The sequence below is a fragment of the Cyprinodon tularosa genome, unplaced genomic scaffold, assembly GCF_016077235.1.
Source record: "Cyprinodon tularosa strain WSP-4 unplaced genomic scaffold, ASM1607723v1 ctg34, whole genome shotgun sequence".
Classification (NCBI taxonomy): Eukaryota; Metazoa; Chordata; class Actinopteri; order Cyprinodontiformes; family Cyprinodontidae; genus Cyprinodon; species Cyprinodon tularosa.
The window spans coordinates 1,169,260-1,190,429 of NW_024039052.1; the positions used below are offsets into that span (position 1 = coordinate 1,169,260).

Here is a 21,170-nt window from a genome sequence, read left to right on the forward strand (position 1 = left end):
AATTAATTAAAGAACTGAACTGCTGCTCAAAGGCCAAATGTAAAATTCTAAGGCAAATATAAACTTAGCATTAATAATGGAAGTAAATGTGGAGACACAAAACACCTTTTTTTGTACGTTGGTGGTGGTGCCCTGCTTTTTCTTAAGCCAGCCCAGTTAAATACTTCCTGCTTTCATGGGCTAACAGGCTCTCTGAATCTGCTAACTTTATTTTAGCACTTATTGTCAAAGAGATCATTGGGGGTACCCAAAGCACACAGATAATCTATGCCAGGGGGTCTTCAGTTCTTGTCCTCTAGGAACCTTTAGATGTATTCCCAACATACCTAAATCAAATGGGTGAATCACCTCCTCAGTATGTTGTGAAGTTCTCAGGAGTCCAGCAAATAAACTGAATATTTCAGTCTGGTTTGTTGAAGCAGAAACAGACAATTCATGGTTCAAGGTTGAGGACACAGGACCCCTGAGGAGCGGAACTGAAGACCCCGAATCTATGGGGTGTTGGCAGGAGGAAAACTAGAAACACCAAACCCAATAAATCTACCCTGTCATCCTAAATACTTCAGTAATGCCTAAATTCAAGCAAAGTAACCGCTAACCAGTAATTAAATGTATATACAGTACTATATATGGACGGATTTTATATTTTTCTCAATTGAGCTGGTTATTTGTAACCGTACATAGAGTATTAGGGCCAGGTTAGAGATTTTTTAAATTATGAAACACTATGAGAATAAAGTCATAAAATTATGAGAATACAGTCGCAACAAGAATAAAGTCATGAAATTACGAGACTAAAGTCGCAACATTACAAATATAAAGTTGTAAAATTACGAGAACAAAGGTGTAACATAACAACTATAAAGTCATAAAATTACGTAAAATGAAGTCCTAATATTACAAGAATAAAGTTGTATTTCATAACAAGCATTTTTTTTTACCTAAAATGAGCAATGTCGTGCATAATGTGAAGTTATATTTTGGCATCGATTTGACAAATAAGGAAATCTTTTAGCACTCCAGCATCAAATTGGGCAGGATGTTAAAGTGGACTCAGGTTGCTGTTTGGTGATGCTGATCGGCCGTCATCTGCTGGTCGGAGCTCAAAGTTTCTTTCTGAAACGGGTTGTGGAATGATGATTTAATTCTTGGAATTTTTCAACTTTATTCTCATTATGACTTTATTCTCGGAATTTTATTGACTTTATTCTTATAATATTGTGACTTAATTTTCATATTAAAAAATAAAATCTCTTGCCTGGCCCTAACACTCTGTCGTAATAAGCCTAGTTATACAATGAACAAAATGAATTGCTTGATATATATCACTCTTTTGTAATCCAACTTTAAGATTTTCCCTTTTTGACTGAAATAATGAAACAAATTATATGATATTGTACTTTATTGAAATGCATTCGCCTAATAAATCAGCATAAAAAACAACCATTCAAATTAAAATGACAGCAGCAGTCCACTCTGCTATGTGTCCCTCGGGCTTTTTCAAAAAGGAGTAAATAAACATACATAAACATTAAGCGTGCCTTTGTGACAGACAAGAGTTAATTACAAGAAATTAAGAACCCAAGAAAAATAAATAAATAAACCAGCTCCTTAAATCTTGTGTGATATACGATCAATCATTTGTAATGTGATTTCTTCAATAAGTATTTCTCTGCCCCCTAGAATGAGAGATAGTCATTCAAATAGTCTTGACAGTTTCCCATTATATACCATGTCTAACCCAGTTATTCCACAGAGCCATTTTTATACCAGGCAGGGAAAGATTAGAAAATATCCAGACAAGGACACAGCTGTGTCCCCATCATGTCTAAGGGGACACAGATAAGTATGAATTGTTTATACAGAAACTCTGACGATAGATGGGAGAAAAAGCAATCACAAACATCTGCTAAGTGATGGGTAAGACGATGGATACTGACTTTGACATAGGTGCGCTCGGTCTCCACTAGTTCACAGATCACTTTGCGGAGCTTGTCGGCATCAGACAGCTGCCGAGGAGTCACGGTAGGCGGGAAGGGTGAGTCCGGGCTCGGCGAAGAGGACATGCACTCTGACGGATTCATGTCATGGAGACTGCGACAAAAAGCAGCGACCTGCTCGGTGCTCTTTGAAGAACAAATAAAAAGGAGAAGGAGAGAGATGAATTAACCCCCAAAAAGATAAAAGTGTAGTCCCAGTGTTAGGTCATAAAAGGAAATATGCATGCAGCTGATCAGCACCTTGAAAGGGAATGTGTAGGCATCACCTTCTACCTACTGATGTGCACAGACTCATGACTGTTCAGAGAGTGAGCCTAGAAAGAGGCAGAGAGGCAGCTCTAAAAAAATCTTTTGCACTAATTTGGTCTATTTCAGTCTATCAGAACTCTGACTTTCCGACCTCCTCTTTTTCTCTCACTTCCCCGGTTGCTTTCTTCCTGCTGATGGATTAGCAGTGTAATGATTCAACTCTTTCACTGGATCAAAATATACAAACACTGTGTGTCCACAAAGAGTATGGGTTGCCATGGTGACCGGCCCTGATGTGACTATTATTTTGGACCAAAATAGACCCCTCTCAACAAAAGCCTGCATGGCTGAACAAATAGTTACTTTGTTTGCAAAAGGCTACAGCCTCTGCAGCCAAACAAAAATAAGAAACGCCAGCATGTAACATCAATACGATCACAAAAGAGAAGGCACAAAGAGACTCATGTCTTATCCATCATAACTTGATCTCATCCTACTTTAGAAGATCACGACAAAAGAGATTAACTCAGAATATCCAGCATACAAACGGCCCAGCCAGAGTACATTAAAAAACGTATAAAGGGGTCAAAGATGTCTCTGCCTCGTAAAACGGGCAGTTTTATAGACTTGGCAGAATCACTTTATCCTGTCACACCTACAAGTTCCTCTGGGATAAAATAATTACAGTATATAGGCCCCACATAGCTGCCGAGGATGGATGGATGGTTCTAATCTTAATTAAGATCGAGGCGCTGCCAGTCAGCACATCTCTCAACATCAAAACTGCTGCATAAAACGCAATGCGCAAACAAAAATGTGCCGTTCATCTATCAAAAGAGCTGCTTCTCTATATGTTGTTTGAGTAACAGAATAAAAAGGACATGAGGAAAACATTTTTGTCTTTAAATACATGATTGAATGATGTCTAATAAACAAAATTAACTAATCTTTTAATTAATTAAAGCTCATGCATTTTTTTATTAAAGTGATTGTGAGCATTGTTATCTAATCAAGCAGACATTTCTGGGAGAAGCTACAGACGGGAGATAGATTTGCAAAAATTCTCTGGAGGCTTCAACACCAACTAGAGGTACTATGACTGCTCTATTGCCAAAACTGCATTTTATGACATCTAAATACAACTTTGTCAAAAAAGTGTGTCGCTAGCCTTCACAGTTTGTTCACAGTTGCTGATTACAACTGTGAACAAATAAAGAGATTTACTTGTGAATGTTTATTACATTCTTGTTTAATATGCAAGAGTCAGCATTTATTTATATTGTTATTTAAAGTAAACATCTTGTACCAAAGTGCTGCACAAAAGGACATACCATTAAAATAATCCACTAGTATGTATGTAGACAGAATGCACAAGCTTATACATTTATTTACAGTGCAGTCATATATGCATAATACAGCATAAAACCATGCATGTATGTAGTGCTGGTGTGACAACACATTTCAGTGTATTTAACTGTCTACATGATCATCCATCTTCTTCTGCTTATTCTATCAAGGTGACAACGGGGCTGGTGTCTATCTCCAGCAATCTGTGGGCGAAAGGCAGGGTACACCATGGACAGATCGCCAGTCCATAGTATGGCAACGCAGAGACAAACACACACACAAACACACACACACACACATACACCATACACACACACACACACACACAAACACACATACACACACACACAAACACGCACACACACACACACACACACCATACACACACACACACACACACACACACACACACACACACACACCTAAGAACAATTTAGAGAAGCCAATTAACCTAACAGTCATGCTTTTGGACTGTGGGAGGAAGCTGGAGTATCCGGGGAGGACCACGCATGCTCAGGGAGAACATGCAAACTCCATGCAGAAAGACCCCGGGCCAGAAATCGAACACATAACCCTCAAGCTGGAATAGTGTGACAAACTGCTCCACCGTGCAGCACTAACAAATATTATGTACTAAAGTAAAATGTTTTTTGTAGCTATACTTAATTTAAAAGCCAAATATTAGAGGCAGGTCTTTCAAACTGCTTTAAAATGTTCTAGCCTATGAGCAGATCTTAAATGGACCAATAGATTATTTCAGTTATGGAGCAGCAAAAGCACATTCTTGTAACATTAAAGAGAAAATGGTTTTTGACCTCTGCATCTAATGGTTTAGAAGATCCACTAAAATGCTATTAGGACCTCTATAAAAGCAGTAGCAAATTTCAAAATCAATTAAAATAAATCCAGCAGAGTGAAGCTAAAACTGAAATGATAACTTTGTTTCCTACATCTTGTACTTCTTCTTGTTGCACCACATTTCAATCAGCTGATTTTTGGGGTTTGATTACATGGAACACACTTTATAATTATTGCAAAGGTTTGTATATTCCCAGAAACATCTCAACAAATGCAGCATTCATATTAGATCCTATGCTATGAGATGCTCAGAAAACAATGGCTTTTCGAGTTAGAATTCTAATTTCAGGAGGTTTTCTTATAATAATTGCAAGACTTTATAAAACATAGAAAAAGAATTATAGCTAGAAATCAGAAAGTAAGTTGGATAAGCCATCTGCTGCTCAGTGGCCAGTCTAATTACTATCAGCAATACAAGCAGATAACGTATTTTGAAACATATTCCTTTAGTTTGTTTGTGTATTCAAACAATAAAGGATTATGTTAACAAATTAAATTCATTTACACAGTTTTTTATTTATTAGATTTGGAATTCGGAAGTTCCCTCCTCATTAAAGGGGAATGTACATAGTGAATGCATGTAAGCCCCTTTAACACATTAAGCATTTTTTACTGAAATGTGCTTAGAGAAGATAGATAATTGTGGATGTTGTATCATAGTTGCAGATGGTTCTGGATCAGTGCAAGCATCAGGCACACACAGCTGGTGTTGGATATTAGGTAAAAAGTAATATGGTTTTATTATTAATTTATCATGCCTTTTTATTTTTCTAAACAATATTGTTAAAAACTTTTTTTTCTCCTAATTTGTTCTTTTTTATCCATTACTGTGTTTCCTTATATCATTAGACCATTAGTCGCCAGCTGCTATAATATTACAGAAATAACATTTTAACTGTCAGCCTTTAGTAGTGTCTAAATCACAAAAATACAGAACCAGTTTAACACTTAGAGGTGTCTATTTTTCTAGAAAGAAAAAATAGGTTTAGTTTTTTTGGCTCATCAGATCAAAACCCATCATCTCGTGTTAGATGAGTGTTACATTTGCTTCTGACAGCCACCTTCTGTCTGTGTTTCGGAACAAATTAATACCCCCCACAATTGTATCTTCTTTTTCCTCACATGCTTTTAAAGCTTCTGTGACCATGTAAAGAATATAAGAAGATTAATAGGATAACTGCTACTGGGCTCTTTTTTTTATTTTTTTTATTTATTTATTTTTTTACATATGTGTTAAATTACAGAGACTGTAGAAGATGATGTGTTGTGCTAATGCAAACTGGAACCCAGAAAACATTATGCAGCCTTATTTCCCAGCACTGTAGGAAAAAGTGCTATTATCCCTAAAATAATAGGAAAAAACTAAAAATGTGCCATAAAATGAAAGGATCATGAAAAGATCATGCTTTGCGTTTTAACTATGTAAGTAGAGGACACCATAACTGACTACCAAGGCTGATTTCAGTCTGCACGGATAATACAATAAGATGAGTTTATTAATTGTGACAGCTTTCAGCCAGAACGGCTTCCTCCCTCCATTGTGATGTTAGATTAGATATGCCAGAATCAATGTCTGAACAAGACTCCTGTCAGTCTTCAGCAGGCTTGGATATCTTATCTTTCCAGATTGATTAACAGGATGTCAACAAAAAAATTTATGTGTGGCCAATCTGGATTTACAGTATGGGACACAGAAGCCCTAAATGCACTAGAAGAATGTGTGACTTTAATAATCTAGAAAGGATCTGTTAAAAGGTTTTAAACCATTTAAATTTTTTAAGGTTTTAGTGCTAAAATGCTCTTTGAATGGAAGGCAGTGTTAGTTATTCTATACAGGACAGCCTGCATAACAGATAGAATCTATAGATCCTAGCAGACAAAGCTTGCTTTTATATATATATATATATATATATATATATATATATATATATATATATATATATATATATATATATATATATATATATATATATATATATATATATATATATATATATATATTACATAAGCATCATGGAAATGTATGTCTGAGATTGCTGGAGGTGCTACTAACATCATGACATTTAAAAAGTTTGGCTTTTATAACAATAACACTCTTCAATGGAAGAGAAAAATGAAAATTAAGTAAAGTATTTGACTCTCTCAAAAAGGAAATGTAGTCAACAAAGAGCCTCTGGCTGTGTGTTCACAGGAATCTGTAAGTATTTAATGGAAAGTTATGTAGAAGGAGAATGTGGTAGAAAAATGTACACAAACAGCAGGGATTACCTTCAGCCATGTGAGGGAAAAAATGCTTTTAAGGTATTCTACCTAATAGAGCTGTACCTGTACAACCCATCAAACAATAATTGCCCCCATAGTAAAGGTATTTAAAAAGCTTTAAAGCCTTAATCAATATATTGCTTTCCCTCTCCTTCCTGTTTAGTCTGTGCAATTTATTAAGATTCACTCATGAAAGAAATCACAGTCTGGTCACAGTCCTCACAGTTTAGTCTAATTAACAACATAGCAGTTCTGGGCTCATGAACAGTCATGAGATGGCAAATGGACAAAGGATGAGCTTAGAATAAACAGCAAAGCTTTAAGGATTGCTTGTGTGCACACAATGAAAAGAAAATCAATGAGATTTCAGCTGATTGTTTCACATGGCTTATAAAACATAGATGAAAAGCAATATTGCATCAAAACACAGATGAAGTAAAGAAAAGATTATTTATCTGCCTCCCAATCTGACAAAAGATTGATATCACAGCTGAGGGCTGTGAGGGAGAAACTCATCGGCAGTCAGTCACTACAGCAACATGGAGGGTAGTTTGTCAAAGTCCTGTCAGTTCATGGGTCAAATCTGCGGTGAGGGATTTCCTGCATGCAGCTATTTATTTCAATATTATTTTATGAAGCACTCTGGTGTTTATGGGGCAACTCTGCGACACATAGATGACTCACAGCTTCCTGTCTTAAGCAGACTAGTAGGGCTTTTAACCAAAAGCTATGATGGAAAGGTGTTTTTTTCTTCTTCCATTGACTAGGAAAAAAACAGCTATTAAAGCACCAACAGCAACCCAGGTAAAGAGAGATATGATAGAAATCTCACCAGATGAAGCATGTCATAGATGGAGTCTGCAGAGCATTTTCTGTGCTTGTTCCACTTCAGGACGGACATTGCTCAGTGCAGTTGGACTGTCAGCGTCAGGTAGAGTGCCGGAGAGGTAACTCCAGGTTTTCTAAAAGTCAAGTCTACACTGTGCCTTTGGAACACATTTCTTCGCCCCCTTTTTGTCTTTCCTGATTTAAAAAAAGAAGGTGCTGTGGTCCTTGAGTGAAGCTGCACAGCCTCCTCCTCTCCGCCTACCAGCACTTACAGCCTTCCAGCTCCCCCTCTTTTGCGCCTTCACAGTCTGCCTTAGCTCTGCCACTAACATTCTCCTGTTTTCTCTCTCTGCCTTTCTCTCTTATTTACAGGCTGGGTAAACTTGGGCACACAGGGTGACTATGAGGATGTGTCCAGCTCTTGCAACATTGCAAATGACTTTTGATAATCCCCATTACTGAACCTATAGCAGAACAGTGCAAAGGAGTAGGAAGGAAGGAGTCACCTCCTCAAAGGTTGCAGTGGAGCAGGATTGGCTGGGTAAGCAACACAGCAGTAGAATATAAATGTGGGGTTAGATGAAGAGGGGAGCTGCAAACAAGCAGGCTTTGCAGGAGCAAAACACATGATAGGGAACCCTATTAATAACGTAACAAATCACATAAAATTAGGAGTTTGAACAGGCTAAAAACTTCTCTTAAATAATGACATCTGCATATATTCTATTTGTATTTGGTGTACAGGTAGAGAGTAGGATCTTAAAATATACTAATATAAAAAAGTCTGCTTTGATACTGTGGAAATATTTGCTAATGTAAAAGCTATTACACTCCAGATGAGTTATAGACAGAGGGGGGAATCGGTGAATATCCCTACGTTTATCCCTTGTACATTTGTGAAAGACAAACACAAAGCAGCCCTTTATGACCAAGTGGAAGTCATAAGACAGGTGATTTGAAGTTTTTTTAACACACAAAAAAAGGAAAAGTGTGTTATGCTTTTCTGTTCAATCCCTGTTGCGCTCCTTAGTTCTGTTCTGGGCTTTTTTTCAGTGTTTTCGTAAGATCTCCAGGGCCTTTACACAGATTTAAATTTACGATTTGATTACAGGCGCAGTGGTTAGCACTGCTGCCTTGCAGCAAGAAGGTTCTTGATTCGATTCCCAGCCCGGGGTCTTTCTGTATGAAGTTTGCATGTTCTCCCTGAGCATGCGTGTGTTTTCTCCGGGTACTCCGGTTTCCTCCCACAGTTAAAAAACATGCCTGTTAGGTTAATTGGTTTCTCTAAATCCTCCTTAGGTGTGAGTGTTTGTGTGAATGTTTGTCCTATTTGTCTCTGTGTTGCCCTGCGATGGACTGGCGACCTGTCCATGGTGGACCCGCCTCTCGCCCATTGACTGCTGGAGATAGGCACCAGCACCCCTCGCGACTCCACTCGGGATAAGCGTGTTAGAAAATGGATGGATGGATGGATTTGATTACATCAAAGAAAGATGGCCGCTCTCCTTATACAGGCAGTTCATAAATCACTTTCTGGGGTATGAGAGTAAAAACGGGTTAAAAAGAAACGGCTACCACATATCACAGAAATTGTCCTTTGTTGTTAGTCTGTCAGAAACCATACCAATAAAAAACGCTAAATCACACAGTTATGAAAACACAGAAAATTGAAAGCGTATGAATTCTCTCTTAAGCAGTAGTACATGTGTTTGTTATTGTTTATTTGCAAAATAAGTTATAAAATGAAGCATAATTACTTTAAGTAAAAAGAATTTGAAGCAACATAAAAGTAAAAAGAAACATGGCCTTATGTTGAATAAGAAGATTCTCACACGACGGGGGCTTATTTAGGACATAACCTGATGTGATGACTAATTAGAAAAAATTTAGCTATCAAGAAAAGTCTCAATAAAGTCCTTATAAAGTCTGCCTTTTTAAGGCTATTACTAAGAAAAAAAGACTCTGTAAATTAATCCTTTCTTAAACAGCAGTAGAAAGTTTTACTCTCCAAAAGCAACATAATAGAAATGTTCATTCTTTATTTTGTCAGTAATGTTTTCTATTTTTAACAAGTACACCTTTATCAACCTAATCCCATTTAAGTGCAGAATAAACACATTATAATTCAAGCTCAATGAAGACAAACATTTCTAACATCTTCTACTTTGAATGCTTTGCTGTATCCCAGTTTACTCTATAGTGCACTATTGCTTAGGCATTAAGGAGATGATTAATATTTAGGTATCATTAATTTTATGTTTTTTGAGACCACTGCGTACCTTTCTTTCTCTAAGACAACAGCAGCACCCATGAGTAAATCTGAATAAACACAGCAGAGCTTTCATAAAATGATTAAATGAGCCAGTAACAGGTGCTGACTCAAACTGTGCCAAAGAAAATGTTCACATGAGGTTTTGTTTTTTTTGTCTTTTTTCAAAACAGAAAGCTGAGCAGGGTTACTGTGAAGGACACGTAGCAAGCATCAAGCACTTGCTGTCAAACGTTTGCTGAAATCCTACCTTTCTGCACTCATCAAGCTCACTGAAGATCTCTGAATCATCATCCGGGCTGTCTCCACAGCTCTCCAGCAACAGTCCCACACCATCATCCAGAATCTCCTCTGAAGAAAAACAAAGCATACATTTGTTTTATGTTGTTTTCACAATAAAATATTACTGAAGTCATTATCTGGAAAGAATATTAACGAAAAATGTGTCCCTTTTTATCTTAACTTTAGTTTAGATTAAGGATACATATTGTTTTGTGATTGAAACTCCTAATTTTACCTACATAATGTGTTTGGGCCACTACAGTAAAGAACTATTCAAAATTTGTTGAAAATATGGAGAAAAACAAAAATAAAGTGTAAAATCATTCTTTATATTTTGGAGCATTTAGTACCTTTGAAAAACAAATTAACTAACATCCTGCATCGCAGTTACAGCCATATGTTCTAGAAAATACTTCAAAAACAGTAAATACATTTAAAGTGATATAAATCTAGTAACAGGTGGTGACACAGCTAATCTAGTATATCTTATAGCTAATATAAAATCAGGCTCTGCAGTAAACAGAAGATCCCGCCAAAATAAACAAAAAAATTATCTTCACATCCGTTAGTAGCCTCATTAACAAGACCCAGATCGCCCTCTGTAACTTCGGGGCACCCTACTCCAGGAGTAGGTAACCATCATTTTTACAATCATACCTAAAGTGTGGACTAGAAATAGGCTTTCGTTTAACATTTTTATTTCTGAACTTGAGGCCGTTTCAATGTCTACATTCAGTTTGGCCACACAGTTTTTTATATAAAAAAAACACCAGAGTGCTATAGAGAATTTTAAACATTGTTCTTTCTTAACTCAATCACCTCTGATTTTGCCACTAAATTTAATAAAAAAAAAAAAAAGGCTAAACAAAATTTTTGGAAGAAGCCTAATCCTTAAGTCTGTAGACTTTATCCATAAATCTAATTTAATACCTTTGGTTTATCTCCTATCCTGGGGACTAACCATAATCCTAACATTGGTGGATGACAAACTTCCACCTAAGGTAAGTAGATTTAATATGACTTCAATCGATTCTAGTCTGGTTCGACTTCAATTTAAGGACCGGCTTCCGGTGTGCACTTCTGGCAAGAAATGTAAAAATGGCAGTGCCCTGCCTATGCAGTATACTTCTCTTGGACACTTTTCCAGTTGGTGAGAAAAACAAAACAAAACAAAGGAGGACATATTGGCACATCTCTATACGTATAATATTCTGTTTTTTAAATCTGTTTTTTCTTGTCTTTTATTTTCAATAACTCCCAATGTGCTCTTCATATAGAATTTGTATTTGTTTATTCAAGATTTTATATATTCCTAAATTTATTTTGGTTAACTTGCTTGTCTATGTGTAGCAGCCTATCCAGACATGGCTGCTGGGAGTGGGGGTGCTGCAGCACCCCCTAGCGCAGTGGTTCCCAAAGATTTTCTTCTGGGCCCCCCTTTGGATTACAATAAAATTTCCATGCCCCCCCCCCAAAAAAAAAAAAATAAAAAAAAAAAGAATCAACTGGTCACACACATCGTTCAACCAGATATAATAAATCTATACACATATTTTGTTTTCAAACTCCACTGAAGTTTATTTCACACTTCAGGTTGCAACAAAACAAACTACACCATCTGTAGGAACACTTGTGTAACTGTATTTTTTTCATAGTTCTATACTGTAGATTAGAAGAGGATTCTTTGTTGTCTGTGTTATTTTAAACATATTTATTTTTTTTTTTTATTTGTAACAATATTTAACTTTGCTATAATCTATACATTAAAAAAGCCTCTGTGCAAAATGGAGTGAAAACATTTAACAGCTCCCTGAGAGTTTTTTCTTACTTTAATCCTCCCATCTTTTCAGTGGCTGTAGTGAGCCTGCTTTTTGCTGTAGATCTTCTCAAATCTGGGTTGCAGTGTCACAACTGTCCATTATGCTCAGTCAAGCAAGCGCTGTTTTTTTTTTTTTTTTCTTCATTCATCCATACCGCTTCCCGCGCCCCCCCTGCAATGGCATTGCGCCCCCCCTAGGGGGCGCACCCCACACTTTGGGAACCACTGCCCTAGCGGCAAGAGAGAGATTTTTAGAAAATGTACTAAAAATACTTTGTACAATGTATACATTTTAAATAAAATAAATTAATAATTATTAAACAAATGTATAATTTGTACTATTACGTGTAGTTGGATTGTTATTTAATTATTTTGAGGCCTAATCAACATAAGTTCTTGGAAATTACGTTCTCATGTGAAATGTCAAGCAAGCTAGTGGTTGCCGAAGAGGTATCGTACTCACAGCAGCTGAGTATATAAATTTAAATAGTCTAATGACAGAAACAGGGAGGAGATATGGCACAGACACACATTTCAGATTCGTCCGCTCATGAGAGACTTTATCTCCACGACCCCAGAGCGCACCTGAACATTTGCACATCTGTGACCAGGGTACCCTGCCTGTAACTCAAGGAAGAGCATGGGGCCGCTGAGCACTTTCATATCTATTAGCGCAGTTCAATGTAACTATAGTATTTTAGAGTGTTATTTTGATCCTGTGTTCTTTATGTAATGATGTGGAGAACTGCTCAATGACGTTAAAATATTATAATCTAATTATTTCCTTGTGGTTTGTGTAAAAGAATTTTGAAGCTAGCGTGTGACATAAACACAGTGACTAAGGTTAATGGCAGCTGAACAGATTTAGGTTGATATAGTGTTATTGTGAAGTTTAATTAATAGCGAATATATATTCACCTGAGAACTGATGATGTCTGTGTGTCTCTAACTATTTAATTATTTACTTTTATTGTATTTTAAATAGGCTCATAGGTCTTTTGTCCCCCTCAAAAAACTAATAACTTTTCACACTACTCCCTGTTCAAAATTACTTCCAGTGGCCCTGACAATAGATGTAAAAATGTATTGTTGCGGCAGAAACAACTTACCCTGTCGAATATTTTAAGAGACTTATAAGTAATTTTTACCTTGACTTTGGGAGAAGATATCGGTGTAAAGGTCTTCTGCTGCATCGGAGCGGCGCGGTGGAAGATAGCAAAGCTGACGCCGGTCCACAGAAGGCAGAGTGTTGACGGTCAAAGCTAGAGACACTTGAGAGAATGCAGTCTTCATGTCTGAGAAATTGAGACTGTGAGAGTCTTTTCCATTCAGTTGAAGAATTTCATCTCCGGCATTCAGACCTGCAGAAGAAATAATGCCATTTATAACATAATCTTCTTCGTTAATAATTTTTTATCAGCTTGTAATTGGGATCTATATTAAAGAAAATAATGATTTTAAGCATTAGTTACACAACTGTAGTAAATTTCTGAGCACTTTTATCTGCATATATTTGTTTTTAAATGGGACAGGTTTTCAGATTTTGAAAAAATACAGCTGTGCTTGAAGGTTTATATAGCCTCCCATTAAAGAGAATTATAAATTCACATTTATAATAAAAAAACGTGAAACTAAAAAAAAAGAAGCAATAAATACAAATGTATTAAATAATAATTTTGTAAGAATAAACATTTATTTAGAATTTTTATCAAAAAAATATGCGGCAAAAAAAAAACTGTCCCAGAGCTAAAATACCTTGCCCATGTGTGAATCAGCATACCTGTAGAAAAGTGCGGAAGTCTATATATATTCAGAATCAATGTCATGATTAAATTTTTTTATAATTTTCTTTTTATAATTTTTTTTGTCTATTTCAATTTATTTTACTAGCATCTGATTTTTTTTTTCTTTAAAGGAAGGGTTAAACTTTCAAGCACAACTGCATATTAGAACAGTTGATTATACCTTTTATTGATCTATAAGCTGCTATTGAAGTATTTTTCATTTTTCTTTCCAAGCATCCTAACCTGTACAAACTCATATTCTTAAATGTTCTAAAGCATTAATAAAATTAAGCCCAGTGTCAATGTGTTACAGGTGCTTATAAATAAAATAAAATCTGATAGAGGTGATTTGAAACGTAATATAAAACACAAGGTTATTTAAATTGCACGCTCTTTTCAAATTGCATTCTTTTCCACACAAGGTTTTTTAATGCTTTTTTTGAAATGCAAAGAAAGAAGTTTTTACTTTGTTTTATTTTCACAAATTTTTAAAAAAGTACAATGTTAGCATTAGCCTCAGATCCGCAGTCATACATGTTCAAAAATAACTGACCAATTAATTGGTTCATCATTAATTGATATTACCATAACAAGGTAAGTTCAAAAGTGGTTAAAATAAGAATACACTTTTTTTTGGCAAACAGATTTAAATTACTTTATCACTGGCAATGTTGGGTCAGTTCATAATTTAAATGAACAAGCTCAAAGTTCGGTTCATACAGCTGAAAATGAACTAGCTCAAGTTCAGAGTTCACTTTTTCAAAAAATGAAGTTCAAAAACCTATAAAGGAACTATTTCCCAGTTCATTTGGTAAATTAAGCCTCAGTCCTACACAATAGAATGTCATGTTTCACCCTTTAAATCTGTGATCATAATATATGTAAAAATATTGGAAAATACTGGATGCAGTCAAGGTAAAGTGTATGAGCAGTGAAGCCTTTCTCTACACAGAACTTCAGAAACATACAGGGACATTCAGGTTCTGCTGAAAAGAGCTGTATCAAAAATGATTTCATACATTCCAATTTCAGTAGCAGAAATTTCCCAATATAGCTAGGATACTTTAACTTGATGTGTCGCTTTAAACTTTAAAGGTATAGTGGAGGATGTTATTTTCCGGGTGGATCATCAAAATAAGTGGTCCTCCTAATTGTCAATCATTCTGGGGATATGTTTACATAAGGCCTACCTATGTGCTTTTCCCCATTTTGGACTAGTGCATGCTCTTGCACACGTTAAATAGGTGTTCCCTCTGGGCAGTGGGTACAGGGTTGTGCATGTGCAGCTTTTTTTAAAGTGGAGAGGCAGGTCTTTTAAAAAATTAATGAAAATCCCCCACTATACCTTTAAGTGAACGTGGCTGACATACAGACTTGTTTGTTAAGTCCCAGTGGGCACGATTTGCACAAAAACATGAGTTTTTTACCTTCCTAGTCTTCCTTTGTTAGTTCATAAAATTCTGCCAAACACCCTGCAAAACTGGCGTCAGAAATACCAGAAAATGAGTCTGAATCGCAAAGACTAGTACTAGCAGTAGACATACATGTCTGTCACGCTGTTTGCCGTAATAAGTGGCGCAAAACTTGCCGTTATCCAATGAAAAGTGTCGTTATCAATGAAAAGCGAATATCAGCTGTGTGTGTCACTCATTATTCTCAGGGTGAACATCACCCTCATTCACGTTCATTACTTCAAAACTGATCCGTATGAACATATTTAGTGAACGCCGCTCATTGGACACGTTCATGCATAACACTGATTACTGATATGTGTCATCTTTATAAAAAATTAGGTTCACCAAAAGAAATAAACTGTAGTAAACAAACCCTTTGCAAAGGCTAATCCCCCAGCCTTCACATCAGTGATGTAAAGTTGTTGAACTCCATCCTCCTCCACCACTGAGATAGAAAACCCTGATGCAGAAAAAGGAAAGACAGAAAACATTCTTAAAAAGCAAAACAGATGACACAGTCTATAATGCCACTCCTGTCAAGGTTGAAAAAATTCAATTTATTCTGCAAAGAAACAAAAGTGAGAGACTTAAAGTCTGCATTTCAAAATAAAAAGTGTTCTTACCATAACCAATCATACAGGATTCATCTCTGTCAAACTGGATTACTTTTGTTATCTTAGAGCAGAGCTCAATTTCTTTGTACAACTGTGAAGAAAAAAAAAGAAGTTATTATATAAATCCCGAGGCTCTTTCTAACTTTAGTCATAGAGTGGTGGGCGAATTATTGACAGCAGGAAAAGAGAGCATTCATTTTCTTCCTTCTCACACAAAGCATAACGAACAATATCTTGACAGAAATGTTGTAAATATAAAAGGATCTGAATTCACTGTAAAGAAAAAAAGAAGAAGAAAGGCTCTATGTTCATATCTTGGAGCTTGAACTTTTCATAAAGTTCATTTAAACCTCTGATTTTTGTTTTCCCATGCAGTTTCTTATACAGCTATATAGTTTAAAGCTCAATTTCTTAAGTTGACAGTGTAAACTCTAACAGGATGAAAGCAAAGAGACTATAAAAGACAAGAAGTTAAATACACTACCAAGTCGTATATATCCTCTTCTGGCTTTGGAATGTAGAATTGCACTTGGTTTTCTATGAAGAATTTAAGTCTCAAGTAGTGTTTGGTTGGGTCCAGCTCATGGGTCTGCAAATAGAAAAAGAACTCAGTATTTAATGCCAAAGCAAAAAAATTTTTTTTTCTAAAAATTTAAACGTTGCACTGCACTGCATGCATCTACAAAAATACCAATTCAAAACCGTATCTAAGGCCTTGTTCTGTTACCTTGCATATAGATTCAAGAACACACAGTGCAGAGTCTCCTGGCTGGATAGTGTTTAACACAGGTTGGTCATTTGGCAGACAGACCCAGGAAGGAGTGAGGTGGTCGGGGACCCACATGTCACTGTCAACATTGGCTCGAGGAAGACTTTTCACACTTCCGTCTTCGGATTTCTTAAAACACAGATAAAAAATGATGGGTAAACACTATACCAACAGCTGTTGAGTTAAAGTTTAGATAAACCTTCTTATCTAACTAAAACTAAATGATAAAATAATTTTTTTTTCCAAAATTTAACTCAAGATGACTATTAACTGATTAATTCACTCACAGTGAAGCATTTCAGCTGCTTTTCTTCAGTAAATTATTCTGATTATTGCCTAAAAACGTTTTAAGCAATTAGGCAGACATAATTATAATATTGAAGCTAACACTATCGTAGAAAAGAATTCTCACTGACATCCTCCACATGGAAAGCCAAAAAAACAGGAAATCGCTAAACGAGTTAGTAATTGAGGGAATGCTACAGTATATATATCCAATATTTAAATATTACTATTATTAAATTTTATATATATATATATATATATATATATATATATATATATATATATATATATATATATATATATATATATATATATATATATATATATATATATATATATATATATATATATATGTATATATAAAAACTGGAAGGAAAATGTGATGTAGAAGATCAGGAACACAAAAGAGGGACTATTATAATCTGAAAAGGATTATTAGGAAAAACTATTCAAGGATTTCTAGGAAATTCACAAGCAAAGACAGCAGCTGAAGTCACAGATTTAATAGCAAACACACAGGGTTACAAAACTAATATTTCTGATCAGTTCATATTCCTAGACTATAAAATAAAATATGCATGTAGCATTGTATCTGGGCTGGAGGAAAAAAATGGCAGGACTGGTTTGCACTGAAAATACATTGTAGTAAAATTATTTTTTAATGTGCTGTTACCAAATAATAATGTAGTTAAGTTCCACATATATGTGGCCTTTACTTTAAAGAACAGTTTGTGTTAACAAAGAGCAAGTGCTTACTGTGTTTTCCTTTACAGAATCCACAAAAACACGATCTACTGGCTTTTTCTCTGGCTCTTCATCAGCAAACACCTGTGGGACCAAAAAGGAAGAGATGTTAGAGTGACCTCGGGCAGAATAGTGAAGGGCTATTTAAACAAAAATAGGCCAAAAGAAGCTAAATCTGTGCAGCTAACTTAGAAGAACATAGAAATCACTATCAAGTGAAGGAGGAGCAAACCGACCTGGCTAACCGTAGGGTGGGCTTTCGTTTTCTTCTTTGAGGTAGTGTCTACACCCCAGAGGGAGGAAAACCTGCTTTTGCGTTTGCTGCAGGAATGAGACATTGCTTGCGTTCTGCGTCTCACTCCGCTCTCTGTTCGAGCTGCCACCTGCAAACACAAAAAATGAATCTTATTAAATATACTTTTCTTATAAAAAGCAATAACAACACATTTCATATTGAGTACCTTTAATCAGGAACCTCAGGCATAAAAAAACAAAGATTAAAATGGCATAAACAGAAGGAGAAAAAAGAATGGACACCCACACACTCATGGCAGAGTTAGTCAGTTTATTCTCTCCTGATACAGAGAACATAGTTTGTAAGCTTTCAAACCTTTCAAATGCCCATACATAGATTTTTGTGAATGTCAGGATAGGCAAATCAGATGAGTGAAACAGTTCTTAAACTCTCCTTAAACCACAAACTGCTTTTAAACAGCTTAAACACCCACCAGCCCAAGGGCACTGCGTCGGTGGTTATAGAAGAAATAGCACCTGAATGATGTCTAAAAATCAAACTGATGTTTTTTTCTCTGCAACTCTTCCTTCTATATTTGGAGTTCCTAACCTTGCTGTAGCCGTAGGAGGCTGGTACACAGCTAAAGCCTATAAAACTGGGATCATTGTGATACTCAAGTAGCTAAATAGTAATCACGGCATAAAAATGTATTCTCTAAGCCAGCTGGTGTGCCAGATGGGTCATCAAGTTAACTCCAAAGTATTTTATGAAGGAAAATGGACAGATTAATTAAAACAATCTTCGAATTTGTATTAACTTGAATAAGAATTAAACTAGAACTGCTGACATTTGATGTGTTGTTGTTGAATATCGATTAATCCAAATTTTCTCAATGACTTTCTATTTTTAACATGATATAGCTATGTCAGGTTTAGGCATAAAAACACCTAATAGGTAAATATGGCCAATTATGTAACTTCTAAGAAGAAAGTTTAAATACATGGCACTTTCTTTTAATGTTAAAATCTTTTGGCATGTATGCGAGTAAAAAATAAGGCAGGGTAACATAGCAGAAGTTAGTTAAAGTAAAAATAAGACACATAGAGGATATCTACCAGTGCATGGAAGGAAGAGACCGAAAATATGCCCAGTCTGCCCATTGTCAGCTTGGTGGGGCGAGAGGCGAAGGCCAAGAGGCGCTTAGGGTTGGGCAGCTCTCCTCCTTGCAAGCTGGCCAGGTAGCATCTAAAGCGAAACAGATCCATGTGAAACTGCTCCAGGTTCTGCTCCCACAAGAAGATCTGTGGATCGAAAGAGAAACAACAACACATCCATTTAATTTGTCAACTTTAGATCAAGAGAGAGCATCTTTTATTACCCTGAAGCTTTGCTAGCAGTTTACTCAAAGCAGTCTGCACTCTGTGCCAAATAGTTAAATGTTTACTGGGCCATTAAGGCAGAACATTGTGATTATTTAGTGGGCCGTCCCCTCCCAGTCACGGTCCTGAGCTGGTGTTTGGAAAAGGCCTCTGCCATTGCTATGGGAGAAAGTTCTGTTTTACTGCCAAGTACCCCAGAAACTGAGAAACAATACACATTCCATGGCAGACAGAAGGAGAGGGTGATTTATTTTCTGGAGGGGCAGCCCTGTATCCATTCAGTTCAGCAAAATGTTTCTACCTAACATTGCCAAAGAGTACGGCTTGAAGAATGCACCACCTAACTGATTGAACAAAGGCCATTTGATGTCCCTCTCTGTAAATAATCCTATTAAACATATTGGGAGCTTTTAAATTAAAAGAGACTATGGCTCAGTTTAGCAGTGTCCACAACATATGAAATAAAGTGTGTACCGCCACCAGCAATTCAGACAACAGCTCTGATAATCCTTTATCTAAAGCCCATATGCGACTGCTTCTCTACCATATTTTTAATAACAAACAAACCTGTTCAACAAGGATTGTAAAACTAATTTTCTAATTTTTTTAATTGCTAGTACAATGTCTGCCCATATGGTAATACTAGGAAATTATTTAAATGCATCAATCGCAATAAATATACATTTGTACTTTTAAAGTATTTTAATAACATCAATTATTTGAAACATATCTTGTATTTTTTCAGAACTACTCTATTATTTTTTTATTAATATATCTTAAATCCCTCGTTTCCAGTGCATGAAGTGGTGCAGCTGTGCAGCGCCGTTGCAACTGGTCAAAGCGACTAGTCAGTCAGAGCAGTACCAATGTGTGCCAAGGTGCGTTTTGGGTGTTCTGTAAAATATGTGGCTATTCTACTGCATCAATCTAGAGCTGCACTGATTGTTCAGGATGGAAGGCAGTTCATGAAAAGCAAATAAGGTCAGGGTAAGTTTACCAGGGAACTGTTAGGATTCCAGTTAGTATGTGGAATCTTTTGTTTGTCTTCCTTCCACCACCAGGTGGCGCCTGGTTCTAGTTGGTCTCCTCACACACCTGCGGATGGTTACTTCATTACCGGAGGACTCTTAAGCTGCTGACTGCCACTACCTCGACACCAGAGTATTTGCCAGTTTTGGGTACTCTAGCCAAGCTGATTTTTGCCAAACTGAGTCAAACTGAATTTTTTTCTACCTGAGTTTTAACCTTGCTGTTTTTGTCTTTGCCTCTCAGCAGGAAGTCATCCTGCAAACTGGATGTTTTGGACCTTCTCCCCCCTGGAAGGATTTTCTGAGCATCAAGTTGAGCTGAGGATTCAAGCTAGTGGTTTGAATCTACTTTTCCCTAAGGATTTTCGTCTCTCTGAGCAGGGGTTTCATCTCCACAAGAAACCGTTCAAGTACCGCAGGAAAACTAAGTGGCAGTCAGCTCCTCCATTCCTTAACGAAAAACCACAGCCTGGGTAAACCTTGTCCGCCCTCCAACGAGCAAGTCATTCACTGGAACAACCCACACCGACTGGATTCAACAAGAGACACCTTTTTCTAGAAACGTGAGTCCTGTTGCTTTAATTCCCTTCTTCAAATCGAAGACACAAATTTCCCACTGAGCCTGAACTAACCGCAGAATCTTCACTTTTCTGTCCCGGTTCGACAGTGTTCAGAGCAGCACTGGACTCCTCTCAACCTACTCTTAATAAAACCTGTTAAACTTTTTTCTGGACTCTCTGTTTGGTCTTCTGCATGTGGGTCAAAGCTTTAGATAAAATCATGACAGGAATAGCTACATGTGCAGATTGTGAATCATGTTGAGGAAAAATTAATTAAAAAAATACCATAATCAGTGAATATTGAATTAAAAACCTGACTGAAAAACCAATTATTTGAACTCAAGTACTCATGATAGTTCTGTAGAAAGCAAGGTAAGGTGATTAGATTAAGAGCAGGCGCACGA

At 36.4% G+C, this 21,170-nt stretch overlaps 1 protein-coding gene across 4 annotated transcripts in view; it reads right to left on the reverse strand.

Annotated features, from left to right (window-relative positions):
• Positions 1-21,170, reverse strand: part of LOC119789478 (T-lymphoma invasion and metastasis-inducing protein 1-like) — a 63,676-nt gene that overhangs the window by 8,928 nt on the left and 33,578 nt on the right. For 2 of the 4 annotated variants that reach the window (XM_038294373.1, XM_038294374.1), the window contains exons 7-16: positions 18,915-19,100; positions 17,801-17,947; positions 17,577-17,648; positions 16,494-16,664; positions 16,251-16,355; positions 15,776-15,857; positions 15,526-15,612; positions 13,063-13,275; positions 10,064-10,164; positions 1,941-2,126 (exon numbers count right to left, since the gene is read on the reverse strand). In XM_038294373.1, the coding sequence (XP_038150301.1) occupies positions 1,941-2,126; positions 10,064-10,164; positions 13,063-13,275; positions 15,526-15,612; positions 15,776-15,857; positions 16,251-16,355; positions 16,494-16,664; positions 17,577-17,648; positions 17,801-17,947; positions 18,915-19,100 (1,350 nt within the window). Of the gene's footprint in view, positions 1-1,940; positions 2,127-2,240; positions 3,531-7,548; positions 7,594-10,063; positions 10,165-13,062; positions 13,276-15,525; positions 15,613-15,775; positions 15,858-16,250; positions 16,356-16,493; positions 16,665-17,576; positions 17,649-17,800; positions 17,948-18,914; positions 19,101-21,170 lie in introns of those variants that run through there. The other 2 variants (XM_038294376.1, XM_038294375.1) reach the window with 2 other exon arrangements.